The sequence below is a fragment of the Thalassophryne amazonica genome, chromosome 16, assembly GCF_902500255.1.
Source record: "Thalassophryne amazonica chromosome 16, fThaAma1.1, whole genome shotgun sequence".
In the NCBI taxonomy this organism is placed as follows: domain Eukaryota; kingdom Metazoa; phylum Chordata; class Actinopteri; order Batrachoidiformes; family Batrachoididae; genus Thalassophryne; species Thalassophryne amazonica.
The window spans coordinates 42,330,907-42,348,933 of NC_047118.1; the positions used below are offsets into that span (position 1 = coordinate 42,330,907).

An 18,027-nucleotide genomic window follows, 5' to 3' on the forward strand; every position below is an offset into this window, starting at 1 on the left:
CCATAATGTTTGGATAATGCACCTGAGAGGAATTCACGGGGAAGGTGACAGTTTTTGGTCACATTTTATAAATAGGCTTGGAGTTTTTCATGTTTTATGTGCAGAAGAAAAATTGCGGGAAACATATTTATTGAGAAGGTGGGATATAAGGCTTCAAATTTAAGACCACTGATGTATAAGAACATATACCGTAAGCCCTGTGAGATAGTAGAGATCAAAAAGTACATGAGAAATAGAAAATGGTGACATAAGGTGACATCAGGGTGAATGTGAGGCATTATTGTAAAGCACTTTGAGCATGTGATGCAGATGGAAGAGCGTTATATAAATGCAGTCCATTACCATTTATAAGGTAAGACCACAGAGGAGTTAAACTGGACAAAAGCTCAAACATCACAGGTAGAAAAATTACTGCTGGTGGGACATGAACCACCAAACACCTTCAGACAAAAGCCAAAATAAGTATGTGACTGACATGAACAGGTTCACTATTATTCAAATATACTGTTTGTACTTTCCTTTAACCCGCATCAACTGACAATTAATACATTAAAAACAATGCAAACATGGATTCATTCATTGTGATCAGCAGCAGAAAGTCTGCTAAATGTAAAGCACTTTAGCCATTGTGTTTGAAACATGTCAGTCAGGTCATCACTGGGGGGAATCAAAACAAATAACTATCATTTTTATCAATATTAGTTGAAACACAACAATGGGAAGAATTCCAAGAAGTTGTACAGTGGCATTTTGTTTTTAAGCTTAACAGTGAGCTTGTTGAATTAATATGCAACAGGTATTTTGACATGGTTTAACTCTAAGTGTGATAAACCTGTGATTAAAAAGTGCAGTATTTCTCTTATTAATGGTGTGCCTTAAACATAAGATTGCACATAAAATACAGTCACAAAACAGTCAAATCAGTAAATAAACTTGGTTTCTTTCAACTTCTAAGAAACATTCATTCATCAATGTCAGCATTTAATGTAAAACAGACTTCGGACTACTGATTACAATGGCAGAGATGTGGGGATGTCCTCTCAAGTTAGTTACGTCTTCCACCGGTGATGACGTTACCTCCTGGAGGGGCGATGTGGATGGAGTCCAGAATAGGCCGTATAATCTGTCCGAATGATCTAGCGACAAAAGAAGTCCATATCACATGAGCTGCAATCACTCTTATGTGAACATGGGGTGGGAGAGGGGGTTGTGTGTGTGTGTGTGTGTGTGTGTGTGTGTGTGTGTGTGTGTGTGTGTGTGTGTGTGTGTGTGTGTGTGTGGGAGGAGGTTTTGTGTATGTGGGAGTTGTTTGGGAATTAGAGTTGGGGGTGGTAGGGCTAGACATTGTCCATTTTTTGCCACTGGCCCATAGGAACAGCAGCTTTGAAAAGTTATTGGCCCCAACAAAATTCCACGAGCTCACATGTATGTATGCAACGCAAACTATAGCCGTCAAAATTTTAAAATTTTGATGCAATTTCATGCATTTTGGTGCATTCTAAAGCTTAAATTAATGAACACCAAGACTGCACAAAATTGCCATTAGTTTACAACTTTTTTGTATTTCAGATTTTGTTTGAACATGTTTATATTTGAACTAACTTTTTTAAATTTGGGTAGCAGAGAAGCACTCCTGTTCTGGTATTAAGTTCCTGTCGGTGACCCATTACCATGTTATGTGCCACCTGTGAGATGGAGGATACAGAAACGTGTGCGTGTCTGTCATATTTCATGACGACAATATAACTGTTTGGGAAAGGTGTGAAAGCTCCCCCTCTAGCTGCCACCTTATTGTGGTGGGGGAGTTTGCGTACCCGGATGATCCTAGGAGCTATGTTGTCGGGGGCTTTGTGCCCCTTGTAGGGTCTCCCAAGGCAAACAGGTCCTAGGTGACGGCTCAGACTAAGGGCAGTTCAGAACCTTCATGACCAGTAAAAAAAAAATCAAGGACTGCGACGTCACCCGGTATGGCGGAGCCGGGGCCCCACCCTGGAGCCAGGCTTGGGGTTGGGGCTCGCGCGAGCGCCTGGTGGTCAGGCCTTAGCCCATGGGGCCCGGCCGGGCTCAGCCCGAAAGAGCGACGTGGGCCCGCCCTCCTGTGGGTTCACCACCTGCAGAGAGGGCCATGGGGGTCGGGTGTAGAGAGGATTGGGTGGCGGTCGAGGGGGGGTGGCGCGGCGGCCCGGTCCATGCTCACAGCCCCTTGCTGTTGGGACGTGGAATGTCACCTCGCTGGGGGGAAGGAGCCTGAGCTTTTGCGGGAGGTTGAGAGATACCGACTAGAGATAGTCGGGCTCACCTCCACGCACAGCTTGGGCTCTGGTACCCAACTCCTGGAGAGGGGCTGGATGCTCCATTTTTCTGGCGTTGCCCATGGGGAGAGGCAGAGAGCTGGGGTTGCATTGCTTGTTGCTCCCCAGCTCAGTCGCCATGTGTTGGAGTTCACTCCAGTGAACGAGAGGGTCGCGTCCCTATGCCTTCGGGCCGGGGACACGTCTCTCACCGTTGTCTCTGCCTACGGGCCGAGCAGCAGTGCAGAGTACCCGACCTTCCTGGAGTCCCTGGGAGGGGTACTAGATAGCGCTCTGACTGGGGACTCCATTGTTCTCCTGGGGGATTTCAACACCCACGTGGGCAGGGACAGTGAGACCTGGAGGGGGGTGATCGGAAAGCACGGCCTCCCCGATCTGAACCCGAGTGGTGTTCAGTTGTTGGACTTCTGTGCTAGTCACAGTTTGTCCATCACGAACACCATGTTCGAGCACAAGGGTGCCCATAAGTGCACGTGGCACCAGGACACCCTGAGCCGGAGGTCGATGATCGACTTTGTAGTCATACCATTTGACCTTCGGCCACGTGTCTTGGACACTCGAGTGAAGAGAGGGGCAGAGCTGTCGACCGATCACCACCTGGTGGTGAGTTGGATCCGCTGGGAGGGGAGGAAGCCGGTCAGACCTGGCAAGTCCAAACGTATTGTGAGGGTCTGCTGGGAATGACTGGCGGAACCCTCTGTCAGCGAGGTCTTCAACTCCCACCTCCGGGAGAGCTTCTCCCAGATCCCGGGGGAGATTGGAGACATGGAGTCCGAGTGGACCATGTTCTCCACCTCCATTGTCGATGCGGCCGCTCATAGCTGTGGTCACAAGGTCTCTGGTGCCTGTCGCGGCGGCAATCCCCGAACCCGGTGGTGGACACCGGAAGTAAGGGATGCCGTCAAGCTGAAGGAGGAGTCCTACTTATCTTTGTTGGTAGGTGGGACCCCGTAGGCAGCTGACAGGTACCGGCAGAATAAGCGTGCCGCAGCCCATGCGGTCGCAGAGGCAAAAACTCGGGTCTGGGAGGAGTTTGGGGAGGCCATGGAGGAGGACTATCGGTCGGCCTCGAAGAGATTCTGGCAAACCGTCCGACGCCTCAGGAGGCGGAAGCAGTTCTCCACCAGCACTGTTTATGGTGCGGGTGGGGAGCTGTTGACCCTGACTGGGGATGTTGTTGGGCAGTGGAAGGAATACTTCGAGGATCTCCTCAATCCCATCATCACGTCTTCCGAAGAGGAAGACGAGACTGGGGACTCAGAGGCGGACTCATCCATTACCCAGGCTGAAGTCACCGAGGTGGTTAGAAAGCTCCTCGGTGGCAAGGCTCCTGGAGTGGATGAAATCCGTCCTGAGTACCTTAAGTCTCTGGATGTTGTGGGACTGTCTTGGCTGACACGCCTCTGCAACATCGCGTGGCGATCGGGGACAGTGCCTCTGGATTGGCAGACCGGGGTGGTGGTCCATCTGTTTAAGAAGGGGGACCGGAGGGTGTGTTCCAACTATAGGGGGATCACACTCCTCAGCCTCCCCGGTAAGGTCTATTCCAGAGTACTGGAGAGGAGAATTCGACCGATGGTCGAACCTCGGATTCAGGAGGAGCAGTGTGGTTTTCGTCCTGGTCGCGGCACACTGGACCAGCTCTACACGCTCCATCGGGTGCTCGAGGGTTCATGGGAGTTCGCCCAACCAGTCCACATGCGTTTTGTGGATCTGGAGAAGGCGTTCGACCGTGTCCCTCTGGGCGCCCTGTGGGGGGTGCTCCAGGAGTACGGGGTCCGGGGTCCTTTGCTAAGGGCTATCCAGTCTCTGTACGACCACAGCAGGAGCTTGGTTCACATTGCCGGTAGTAAGTTAAACCTGTTTCTAGTGCACGTTGGCCTCCGCCAGGGCTGCCCTTTGTCACCGGTTCTGTTCATTATTTTTATGGACAGAATTTCTAGGCGCAGCCAGGGTGTAGAGGGGGTCTGGTTTGGGAACCACAGAATCTCGCCTCTGCTGTTTGCGGATGATGTGGTTCTGTTGGTTTCGTCAAATCAGGACCTTCAGCGTGCATTGGGGCGGTTTGCAGCCGAGTGTGAAGCATCCGGGATGAAAATCAGCACCTCCAAAACCGAGGCCATGGTTCTCGACCAGAAAAAGGTGCTATGCCCTCTTCAGGTCGGTGAAGTGTCCTTGCCTCAAGTGGAGGAGTTTAAGTATCTCGAGGTCTTGTTCACGAGTGAGGGACAGATGGAGCGTGAGATCGATAGACGGATCGGTGCAGCATCTGCAGTGATGCGGTCGCTGTATCGGACCGTCGTGGTGAAGAGAGAGCTGAATAGGAGGGCAAAGATCTCGATTTACCGATCTATCTACATTCCGATCCTCACCTATGGTCATGAGATTTGGCTTGCGAGATCGCGAGTACAATCGGCCGAGATGAGTTTCCTCCGCAGGGTGGCTGGGCGCTCCCTTAGAGATAGGGTGAGGAGAGAGAGATGCCCGAGCCGCTGCTCCTCCACGTCGAAAGGAGTCAGTTGAGGTGGCTCGGGCATCTTTTCCGGATGCCCCCTGGACACCTAGCTGGAGAGGTGTTCCGGGCACGTCCCATTGGGAGGAGGCCCCGGGGAAGACCCAGGACACGCTGGAGGGACTACATCTCTCGGCTGGCTTGGGAACGCCTTGGGGTTCCCCCGGAGGAGCTGCAGGAGGTGTGTGTGGATCGGGAGGTCTGGGCGGCTTTGCCTGAGCTGCTGCCCCCGCGACCCGACTCCGGATAAAGCGGAAGAAAATGGATGGATGGATGGATGGATGGAAAGGTGTGAAATTTGGTACACTTACTGAGGACAGCTCTGACATTGTTTTCACCAAGTTTTATGTCTATTCTAGCACCATGAATGGGACAAATTTGGCGATCATGTCATAAATCTGGAGATCATCAGATCATAAGTCATATACAGTAGGGAAAATAAGTATTTGACCCCCTGTCAGTTTTGCAGGTTTTCCCAACTACAAAGAATGGAGAGAATCTAAAAAAAAAAAAAAAAATCCAGAAAATCACATTGTCTGATTTTTAAATAATTAATTAGCATTTTATTGCATAAGTATTTGACCCCCTACCAACCAGCAAGAATTGTGGCTCTCGCAGACCTATTAGTTTTTCTTTAAGAAGCCCTCTTATTCTGCACTCTTTACCTGTATTAATTGCACCTGTTTGAACTTGTTACCTGTATAAAAGACACGTTCTCACACTCAATCACACTCCAACCTGTTCACCATAGCCAAGACCAAAGAGCTGTCGAAGGACACCAGGGACAAAACTGTAGACCTGGCTGGGATGGACTACAGGACAACAGGCAAGCAGCTTGGTAGAAGACAACAACTGTTATGATTATTTATTAGAAAGTGGAAGAAACACAACATGACTGTCAATCTCCCTCGGTCTGGGATTCCATGCAAGATCTCACTTTATGAAGTAAGGATGATTCTGAGAAAGCTCAGAACTACACAGGAGGACCTGGTCAATGACCTAAAGACAGCTGGGACCACAGTCACAAAGATTACATAAGTAACACATGATGTTGTCATGGTTTAAAATCCTGCAGTGCAGCAAGGTCCCCCCTGCTCAAGCCAACACATGTCCAGGCCCGTTTGAAGTTCACCAGTGACCATCTGGATGATCCAGAGGAGGCAAGGGAGAAGGTCAAGTGGTCAGATGAGACCAAAATAGAGCTTTTTGGAATCAACTCCACTTACCATGTTTAGAGGATGAGAACAACCCCAAGAAAACCATCCCAACTGTGAAACATGGGGGTGGAAACATCATACTCTGGGGGTGCTCTTCTGCAAAGAGGACAGGACGACTGCACCGTATTGAAGGGAGGATGGATGGGGTCATGTATTGCGAGATTTTGGCAAACAACCTCCTTCCCTCAGTAAGAGCATTGAAGATGGATCATGGCTGGGTCTTCCAGCATGACAATGACCCCAAACACACAGCCAGGGAAACTAAGGAGGGGGTCCAAACCTAAAAGATTTGTAGAAGATCTGTATGGAGGAGTGGACCAAAATCTCTGCTGCAGTGTGTGAAAACTTGGTCAAGAACTACAGGAAACGTCTGACCTCTGTAATGGCAGACAAATGTTTCTGTACCAATTGTTAAGCTCTGTTTTTCTATGGGGTCCAATACTTATTTTATGCAATAAAATGCAATTATTTAAAAATCATACAATGTGATTTACTGGATTGTTTTTTTTTAGATTCCGTCTCTCACAGCTGAAGTGTACCAATGATAAAAATTACAGACCTCTCCATTCTTTGTAGGTGGGAAAACCTGCAAAACTGACAGGGGTCAAATACTTATTTTGCTCACTGTAACATCAATTTTGCCACTGCAGATTTTCTGTCATGTTATATTTTATAGAAAAACCTAAAACTATCTCATAAGCCAACTCTATCTTTGTTAGTTGGTTATGTACCACAGGCCTTTAAGGTGGCAGTAATTAAACCATTACTTAAAAAGCCATCACTTGACCCAGCTATCTTAGCTAATTATAGGCCAATCTCCAACCTTCCTTTTCTCTCAAAGATTCTTGAGAGGGTAGTTGTAAAACAGCTAACTGATCACCTGCAGAGGAATGGTCTATTTGAAGAGTTTCAGTCAGGTTTTAGAATTCATCATAGTACAGAAACAGCATTAGTGAAGGTTACAAATGATCTTCTTATGGCTTCGGACAGTGGACTTATCTCTGTGCTTGTTCTGTTGGACCTCAGTGCTGCTTTTGATACTGCTGACCATAAAATTTTATTACAGAGATTAGAGCATGTCATAGGTATTAAAGGCATTGCGCTGCGGTGGTTTGAATCATATTTGTCTAATAGATTACAGTTTGTTCATGTAAATGGGGAATCTTCTTCACAGACTAAAGTTAATTATGGAGTTCCACAAGGTTCTGTGCTAGGACCAATTTTATTCACTTTATACATGCTTCCCTTGGGCAGTATTATTAGACGGTATTGCTTAAATTTTCATTGTTACGCAGATGATACCCAGCTTTATCTATCCATGAAGCCAGAGGATACGCACCAATTAGCTAAACTGCAGGATTGTCTTACAGACATAAAGACATGGATGACCTCTAATTTCCTGCTTTTAAACTCAGATAAAACTGAAGTTATTGTACTTGGCCCCACAAATCTTAGAAGCATGGTGTCTAACCAGATCGTTACTCTGGATGGCATTTCCCTGATCTCTAGTAATACTGTGAGAAATCTTGGAGTTATTTTTGATCAGGATATGTCATTCAAAGCGCATATTAAACAAATATGTAGGACTGCCTTTTTGCATTTACGCAATATCTCTAAAATCAGAAAGGTCTTGTCTCAGAGTGATGCTGAAAAACTAATTCATGCATTTGTTTCCTCTAGGCTGGACTATTGTAATTCATTATTATCAGGTTGTCCTAAAAGTTCCCTAAAAAGCCTTCAGTTGGTTCAGAATGCTGCAGCTAGAGTACTGACGGGGACTAGCAGGAGAGAGCATATCTCACCCGTGTTGGCCTCCCTTCATTGGCTTCCTGTTAATGCTAGAATAGAATTTAAAATTCTTCTTCTTACTTATAAGGTTTTGAATAATCAGGTCCCATCTTATCTTAGGGACCTCATAGTACCATATTACCCCATTAGAGCGCTTCGCTCTCAGACTGCGGGCTTACTTGTAGTTCCTAGGGTTTGTAAGAGTAGAATGGGAGGCAGAGCCTTCAGCTTTCAGGCTCCTCTCCTGTGGAACCAGCTCCCAATTCAGATCAGGGAGACAGATACCCTCTCTACTTTTAAGATTAGGCTTAAAACTTTCCTTTTCGCTAAGGCTTATAGTTAGGGCTGGATCGGGTGACCCTGGACCATCCCTTGGTTATGTTGCTTTAGACGTAGACTGTGTTTCATAATTATTGTATGGCCTTGCCTTGCAATGTGGAGCGCCTTGGGGCAACTGTTTGTTGTGATTTGGCGCTATACAAGAAAAAAGTTGATTGATTGATTGATTGATTTTTCAAAGTGTTAATCTATCACAGTCAACTGATCTCCATAGTGAAGCTGCCAAATATGAAGACAGTTATGTCTCCATTGTGAGAGTGCACAAAAAAAAAAAAAAAAAAAAAAAAAATTGTCATTCAGCCTTTAGGGAGTGCTGTTTATCTTGTATTTTCAGCCATGAGTTTTTTGTTTTTTTTTTAAACAAACACAAGACCACATGGTTATTGGTAAAACAACCAAATAATGGATTGATGTTCCTTTCAAACTGTGACTGTATCTGCATACTCTACTCTAAAACAGTATGTGAAAATGACAGATGTAATTTACACTCACGTAGAGAGGACTTCAGATGGAAGGTTGGTAATGTAAGAGGGAATGGTCCTGCCGGTGAGAAACTGAGCCATCTCATTGGTGAAGGTGTTGCAATTGTGCTCAAACAGACGATATCTGTCACCTCTGAACCAGAAAGATACCGATTGAAGGCAGAAGTTAGTCACATTGCACAACCTGCATGCCAGTCAAATAAATAAATCAACAACTTCTCTTGCACTGTATTTCACTTATCTGTTTGTCTGTCTGTCTGTACATGCTTCCCTGGGCACTGTTACATCTCAAGAATCATGGGTTGAACTATCTTAATTTTACTGTCAAATTACAGCAGCATGCAGAGAGTACATCAAAGGTCTACAAGTCCTCCATTTACATGGTTTGACATTTTTCCTTTATTTACAGTGCATCTGGACAGTATTCACAGCGCTTCACTTTTTCCACATTTTGTTATGTCACAGCCCTACAACAAAAAAACACTAAGAAATCACATGTACATAAGTATTCACAGCCTTTGCCATGAAGCTCAAAATTGAGCCCAGGTGCATCCTGTTTCCACCGATCATCCTTGAGATGTTTCTGCAGATCTTTTACAGATCAGAAATTCTTTGGTTCTGCAAACTGATTGTTGCAGCCAGGTGGCTGGTCTCAGATGATCTTGGAGGTGAACATGCTGGATGTGGAGGTCCTGGGCTGGTGTGGTTACATGTGGTCTGCGGGCGTGAGGCCAGTTGGATGTACTGACAAATTCTCTGAAACGCCTTTGGAGATGGCTTATGGTAGAGAAATGAACTTTCACTTCATGGGCAACAGCTCTGGTGGACATTCCTGGAGTCAGCATGCCAATTTCACGCTCCCTCAAAACTTGCAACATCTGTGGCATTGTGCTGTGTGATAAAACTGAACATTTCAGAGTGGCCTTTTATTGTGGCCAGCCTAAGGCACACCTGTGCAATAATTATGCTGTCTAATCATCATCTTGATATGCCACACCTGTGTGGTGGGATGGATTATCTCAGGAAAGGAGAAGTGCTCACTAACACAGATTTAGGCAGATTTGTGCACAATATTTGAGAGAAACGGGTCTTTTGTGTATATAGAAAATGTTTTAGATCTTTGAGTTCAGCTCATGAAAAATGGGAGCAAAAACAAAAGTGTTGTATTTATATTTTTGTTCAGTGTATAAAACACCAGTGACTGAGTATTCATATCATAAGTAAAAACTCATCTTTTATTTTTTAAAATTGATTGATTATGAAAAAGGAAAAATAACATTGACATCTTTTTTAACTCTTCACAAACAAATTCTAAATTCTTTATACCATCAGTTTCTTTCTCTATAAGTCTGTCTCTTCTAAGGTCATATAAATAGTAAACAAAACAAAGCTATGGACAGTTTTAACATATGTCACCTGTATGTGCTTTCTCCCAAAGAAGAAAGGTAATCCATGAAGATGTCCTCTGACACTTCTGTCTCACCCAACTCCACCACCGTGTCTGGAGGACCCAGCATGGTCCCACCCTGACAAACACATGCACAAAGAGCCAAAAAACATCACACTGCATGACAGCTATTGCAAATACTGCTAATGTTTATTGTGTTTGGGTGAACTTAAATTTTCTGTCACTGTAATTCGCAGTTCAACTGGTGTGAACTTTACGCATGATTTGAAAGGTGGCTGTATTTTCGTCTTTCAGGGTAAAGCAGATATGGTCAGCTTGATTTCAAGGGTCCAGTAAAAACAAGGACAATTTCATAACAGCCAAAATAATTTATCAAAGCCATCGTGTAGCATCCTCCTGTCCATCATATTGTATGGTCAGTCAGTTTTTGTGCATTATACATTGCCCCCACCCCCACAAAAAAAGTTTTTGGCTGAGTTGTTAAGTATGGCCCTGTTGAATTCATGCCCTGGCATGTGCATATTAGATTGCCAGCCTTCTGCTCGTTCATTTGTTAAAAGTGCTCTGTCCCTACAGGTTGGCGAGTACTACACAGTACCAGAATGGATTTTTATAAAATAATAATAATAATAATAAAAAAAAAAAAAAAAAAAAAAAAAAAAAGGTACACCTTGTGATTTTCATTCAAAGGTTAATACTGTTAAATGAATAACAATTACCTGCCCACTTTTTGTGGGTTGGTCTACTTGCCAGTTTCTAGTACAACCCCTAGCAAAAATTATGGAATCACCGGCCTCAGAGGATGTTCATTCAGTTGTTTAATTTTGTAGAAAAAAAGCAGATCACAGATATGACACAAAACTAAAGTCATTTCAAATGGCAACTTTCTGGCTTTAAGAAACACTATAAGAAATCAAGAAAAAAAGATTGTGACAGTCAGTAACGGTTACTTTTTTAGACCAAGCAGAGGAATAAATTATGGAATCACCCTGTAAATTTCCATCCCCCAAACTAAAACCTGCATCAAATCAGATCTGCTCGTTGACATTGGCCCTATGCCATGACATTGATCCTATGTGTCTTTTTGCAAGGAACGTTTTCACAGTTTTTGCTCTATGGCAAGATGCATTATCATCTTGAAAAATGATTTCATCATCCCCAAACATCCTTTCAATTGTCCAAAATATCAACGTAAACTTGTGCATTTATTGATGATGTAATGACAGCCATCTCCCCAGTGCCTTTACCTGACATGCAGCCCCATATCATCAATGACTGTGGAAATTTAGATGTTCTCTTCAGGCAATCATCTTTATAAATCTCATTGGAACGGCACCAAACAAAAGTTCCAGCATCATCACCTTGCCCAATGCAGATTTGAGATTCATCACTGAATATCACTTTCATCCAGTCATCCACAGTCCACGATTGCTTTTCCTTAGCCCATTGTAACCTTGTTTATTCTGTTTAGGTGTTAATGATGGCTTTCGTTTAGCTTTTCTGTATGTAAATCCCATTTTCTTTAGGCGGTTTCTTACAGTTCAGTCATAGACATTGACTCCAGTTTCCTCCCATTCGTTCCTCATTTGTTTTGTTGTGCATTTTTGATTTTTGAGACATATTGCTTTAAGTTTTCTGTCTTGACGCTTTGATGTCTTCCTTGGTCTACCAGTATGTTTGCCTTTAACAACCTTCCCATGTTTTTTGTATTTGGTCTTGAGTTTAGACACAGCTGACTGTGAACAACCAACATCTTTTGCAACATTGCATGATGATTTACTCTCTTTTAAGAGTTTGATAATCCTCTCCTTTGTTTCAACTGACATCTCTCGTGTTGGAGCCATGATTCATGTCAGTCCACTTGGTGCAGCAGCTCTCCAAGGTGTGATCACTCCTTTTTAGATGCAGACTAATGAGCAGATCTGATATGATGCAGGTGTTAGTTTTGGGAATGAAAATTTACAGGGTGATTCCATAATTTTTTCCTCAGAATTGAGTGATTCCATATTTTTTTTCCTCTGCTTGGTCTAAAAAGTAACCGTTACTGACTGCCACAATCTTTTTTTCTTGATTTCTAATAGTGTTTCTTAAAGCCAGAAAGTTGCCATTTGAAATGACTTTAGTTTTGTGTCATATGTGTGATCTGCTGTTTTTCTACAAAATTAAACAACTGAATGAACATCCTCCGAGGCCGGTGATTCCATAATTTTTGCCAGGGGTTGTAATAATTGTTAGAAGATAGAAAGTAGAACATCGAGATGTGACACACAGAAGCTGGAATGATGTGTGACAGATTTTTTTTTATACATGTATCTATGCAAGCTGTAATATTGTGGAAGAAATGAACCCCAGAAGAGCCCAATAAACCAGTTTCTCAACCCTCCATTTATCTGTCAGTGTGCTATATGAAAAACAGTGGTCAGTGGAGGATCATGTGTGGGTCAGTAATTTGCCAACAGGCCTCCTTGAGAGAGCTTCTAAAACTTTGTATGTAGGGATTTTAAATCTCAGGGAAGTGGGCCACAGTCATAACGGGGAGTGGGGAAAAAGCTCAGCAGTCTTCAGTTTGTGCAACAGACTCAATGACCTACATATACGTACTTCCTAAATGTTTAAATTTCTTATTATTTTTTTTAAACAGTCACTTCTTCTGTTACAGTCTTACTGGTGAACAGCTGGAGATTCCCTCGCCTCCAAAGAAGAACTCATCTCCATATACCACTATTGCTGTGTGCCTGGAAGAAAAGATAAATCCATGTGTGAACCAGATGCGGCAGTCAGAGAGAACATGCACTAAAACTGCAGAAAAATCTTATAGTTTTGCACTAATTTGAACACCTTGGCTTTTGTAACTCACCTTACCTCAGTCCAAATACATTTATGCATGAAATTTTAGTCACTGATTGTCTCTCATGGGATATGTATGGCTGACAGGTTTGTGAAAATTGATGCAAATGCACAAAATTCTCCAGGGAGCAAAAAAGTATCCAGAATCCATATCTAGGTCTTAATCAGCACCAAAACTCAAAGGATTCTTTATCCCAATAAGTTTAACACTGTATAGCCTTTCAAATTTCACTAAACTGACAAAGTTAAGTTTCTACCGAAATCCAAGCATTATTATGTAGGTTTATTTTTATAAAATGTTGCAACATTACAGCTCATTTTAATGAACAAAACATGGGGGAAGATTTCATAGCAAATATTTTCTTTTTTTTTTCTTACACTGTCTACTGGGAAGCCTGTGAGCGCATATGTGAGGTCTAGAGATTACCTACTTCCGTGACGCATGTTCCTGGGGTGTCCATGATGATATCTGTAAAATGTCTTATAAATCATTTCAGAGGTGTTATGTGTTTATAAAAACAGGATTTTTAGAGTTACAAGTCTTTATTTCTCCCCAACCTTTACAAAATATATGAGGAACATATTAGATTTATACAGAAATAAGCTGTCCATTTTCCGCCACCTTAGTTTATTTTGTTTGAGCGAGCAGCCAACTGACATCATGCTGTCATTCTTTACTCCAACTGGCAGTCACCGTGTCTTTCCCAGTATACTCGAACAGATTGCAGAAGCCCACAAATGATCTATGACATCACTACCAAATGTGGGTCATGGCGTTTGTAATCATTTGAAATTTTCCCCTTCAGGGTTAGAAATTCTAACCTGTTTCCAGACAGTATGAATTTTGATCATGTTGGCAAGATCATATTATGAATCCCTTATTAAAATGGTAAGGAATAATATTATAGTGGTACCAAAGAAAATTCTTATGACTTAAATCTTTAAAAACCCCAGCGACCATACAGCTTTAATCATTACATAACATTTTGTGGGGATCATCTGAAAACTGAGTAATCCAGATTTTTTAAAAACAAACAGCTTAAAACAACCAACCTTGCAAAGGTTAAATAAATAAATAAATAAATAAATAAAAGGTACATCAAACTAGCTAGCAAAGTATCGCAGCCTCAACTAATATAGATCTTCCAAATTAAAGGACATACACAAGCACTACTACACTTGTAGCACTTGCAGGGATCATAAACTTATAAACTTATTCAACAATACAATGTCAGTCACCAGACATCTTATAAACATTAAAGTTTGAAGCCCAAAATACAGAGGTGAAACAGTCTATGGGTGAAACTGAAGGGATGTATCCTTAAAAAAAAAAAAAAAAAAATCAGACAGCCAAGAACAGACCGGTTCCTATGTGGATTTCTCACAAAGTACACAGACCACCTCAATTAGTGTGTCTCAGTAAAAGAAAGTACAAATACCACTGAACACACACACACATATATATATATATATATATATATATATATATATATATATATATATATATATATATATATATATATATATATATATATATATATATATATATATATATATATATACACACACACACACACACACTAGCAAAGTACCCGTTCTTTGGACAGTGAAGAAACAATGTACTAAATGTGAGGCGTCACTGACCCGGGAAAGTGTGCAGCTGTATACTGAGACAACATATTAGCTTCTAAAAGAAAGCTTTCAAAGCATTTTGAAGTAGCACCTATAACAGACACACTTAACCTTCTTAAATAAGGAGGTTAAACGTAATCTTTTTTAAGTCCTAATAATTATGAAATGACTGACTCTGTAGTGTTTTGAAAATGGATGTAACTTTTAGAACAATATTTTTTATTGTTTTGCAACAGCATACAATAAGTATTACATTTACACAACATTTGTTGTGTGGGCCGCTGAAGAGGAGGTACTGCTGGCCCACCACCACCAGATGGCGCCCTGCTTGAAGTGCAGGCTTCAAGCAGGAGAGGGCGTCGGAGCCACTGGGAGTGACAGCTGTCACTTATCATCAGCACCAGCTGTCACTCATCCAATTCATCACGATCACCATAAAGGCCGAACTGCAACTCCACCTCCTCGCCGAGAAATCAGTTACCAGAAGAGGTAATATTCTTTGCTGTGTCTGAACACTAACTTATAGTCTGAACTTCTTTGCAGCCATTTTTCCTGTAAGTGTTTCCTTATCCGTGGGATTGGCGTTTGGTGTGATCAGCGACGGCTTCGCTTCACACCCCATCCAGATAAGTGGTTAGACAGGAGCTGCACGTGTGTGATTGGAGGTGGAGGTGCTCCCTCCCAAAGGAACACAGACTGTGAAAATTACCGAGTGTGCGAACTCACACTCATCTATACTGTTTCTGTTATCTGCCAGCAGTATCAGGTTTGACAGCTGGAGACGGTGTCCACCTGGGGATCCAGGACTTGGCGGCTCTGGTGTTCTTCAGGTCCGTTGGCGGTGAGGGCCGTGTGGGATCCGGCTCGGTTCTGGACGGACGTCTCCTATCCTCAAGCCTGCCCATACGTCACTCAACATATAATTGTCTGTACTACCAAAACTGTATTTTTCTGTATTCCGTTGTGCACTTCACAACATTAAATTGTTACTGTTTGGCTTATCCATTGCCCGTTCATTTTACGCCCCCTGTTGTGGGTCTGTGTTCCTACACTTTCACAACAACATTGTTATTTTTCAAAAAATGGATGTAACTTTAATTTTTTTCTGATTAAGTTATGAAGTTGTCAATAAAAATTTCTCTATCACAACATCACCTAGTGTATACTGATGTATGATGGGAATGACAGATGATAATAAATTATGAGAATGCACGAAATTCAAGGCAAGACTAGAAAGAAAGTGTAATAAAATGCTGACATTTGTTTGTAATAATTAAAAAGCAATGCTTTCACAAAACTATACTGTTTTTATGCATTTTATGGGAGGCCTTGCCCAAGCGCTATTTTCGGTGTCAAAACGGAGACCGTAGCACCCGAACAATAATAGCTGGTGCAAATGTGATGGCAGATTTGGAATCTGTGGATGTTTTTTCCCTAGAAAACATCTTCAGATAATTTTCAATGACCTGCCATGATGAAATACAGCCAAAAAAAGCAGTGCTCAGTGACAATGCATTGCATGTCATACATGGAAGCTGGATGGATTCATACTCGCTAGGAGAAAACGATATTTGGTGGAAATTGGTGGTATATCACAGATCGCCGGTTCTAATTAACCATAAAATGCCAGCAATTAAGGGGATTTGTGAAAGAGACATTATGTGCGTCCGTAACTACAGAGGATATGGGAAGATCGAGAGCGTGGAGATGATGTGTGAGGTGAGCAGATCCAGAGAACATTGAGGACAAAAAAAATGGGACCTCCACGCTTAGTGTATATAAAGACACAACAAGGAGCTATTTTAACTGTCCTGTTTTAGTTCTTCTGGGTAAGCAGAAATATTTAGTCATCTGTCAAAACAGCAGAAAGAGGATTCATACCATATTCCATCCAGCTGCTTTCCTGTAACAGAAGAAAAAGAAAATAAGTAGAACATTAATTTGTAGCTCTGGCACTCCATATACGTGATATTTTTAATTTAACAGAGGTGTATTCATATATTAGCTACACTAAATCTACATTTAGAAAATGTTTTTCAAATATATTAAAAAAAAAAACAGAAATCTCTCGTGCTGATTTGTATAAAATTCAAGTCGACTCTTCAGCCACAATAATTCAACACAAACGCGTAGGAGCATTTTATTTGAGAAACTGAAGAGATTATTTGATTTCATCTGTACTCACCTAACATGATAGGACTAAGACTTCGAGCCATCCCCCTTGACAAGTCATAAATATACAGCTGAACATTATATCTCGTAGTATTCTTATCCATAATGAAAATCCTAAAATTTAATTCTATATATTTTCCCTAATATAGTTTGCTAATCTAGCTAGCGGCACGGCTAATTGGGCAAACCTTCATTTGTGCATGACGTCATATTTCTTACAAAAAAAAAAGTGCGCTCCGTTCACTTTCGATCTTGGCTTTCAAAATAAAACCTTTATTAACAAACGTACCTTAAAACTCAACTGGCCTGATCCAGGAATAGTTTTAATTTGAAGGACCTTGACTTTCCTTTTTCCCTTTTCGCCACGATCTAAACAAGTGATTCCCAAAGTGCGGGTTGCGGTCCCTTGGTAGGGACCGCACATAGCTTGGTAGGCTATGTGATATTATATTATTCAAAATTAAAATATATATATATATATATATTTTTTCAAGGCAGTAATAACATTTTAAATATCCTTAAAATATAGGATTATGTAAATATAGGATTGTCTCAAATGTAATCAGAAGTAATAACTTTCCATGACATTATATATAACAATAAATCTCTCTCTCTCTCTCTCTCTCTCTCTCTCTCTCTCTCTCTCTCTCTCTCTCTCTCTCTCTCTCTCTCTATACACACACACACACACACACACACACACACATATATATATATATATATATATATATATATATATATATATATATATATATATATATATATATATATATATATGTATATTTGTTGTGTATGTTATGTCTGCCTTCTTGGTCAGGTCACTCATGTAAAAGAGATTTTTAATCTCGATGCTTTTTACTTAGTTAAATAAAGGATGATGATGAATAAACTTTGTGGGCCATCAACACCGGTCATGCCAAGATCACTGTCCAAATATACATGAACAACCATATCTCAGGAATTGCATGGGATGCTGAAAAACAGTTACCTGATGTCAAAGATGTTACGTGATGCCATCAAGAAAAATTCTTAATAAATTATCTGGTAGCAGTGAGGCATTCCAATCATCAGGATGCCTTATTCATTTTTGCATATTTGGCTGTGACTAACATAAAAAAAAAATCACAACAGGAACAAACAACATTTTTATAAACTTGTTTGTGTTAGCCTAAGTAATAGATTTTTACAAGTTTCATATATAATTTTATTGATTAAAATCTCAATTTTTTGCCAAAATTTAAATCACATTTTGTCTTGATACATTTAGAGCATGACGTCATATTGGTCAGAACCGGAAGATAAAACACTGTAGTTTTAT

At 41.7% G+C, this 18,027-nt stretch overlaps 1 protein-coding gene across 1 annotated transcript; it reads right to left on the reverse strand.

Moving 5' to 3' along the window:
• Positions 1 to 846: 846 nt before the first annotated feature.
• Positions 847 to 16,947, reverse strand: desi1a (desumoylating isopeptidase 1a). Its single transcript, XM_034190932.1, has 6 exons — positions 16,723 to 16,947; positions 16,419 to 16,440; positions 12,724 to 12,793; positions 10,067 to 10,176; positions 8,661 to 8,783; positions 847 to 1,136 (listed from the first exon to the last, which is right to left on the reverse strand). Exons 1-6 carry the CDS (start codon positions 16,811 to 16,813, stop codon positions 1,046 to 1,048), a joined length of 507 nt encoding a protein of 168 aa, XP_034046823.1. The 5' UTR covers positions 16,814 to 16,947; the 3' UTR covers positions 847 to 1,045.
• Positions 16,948 to 18,027: the final 1,080 nt, after the last annotated feature.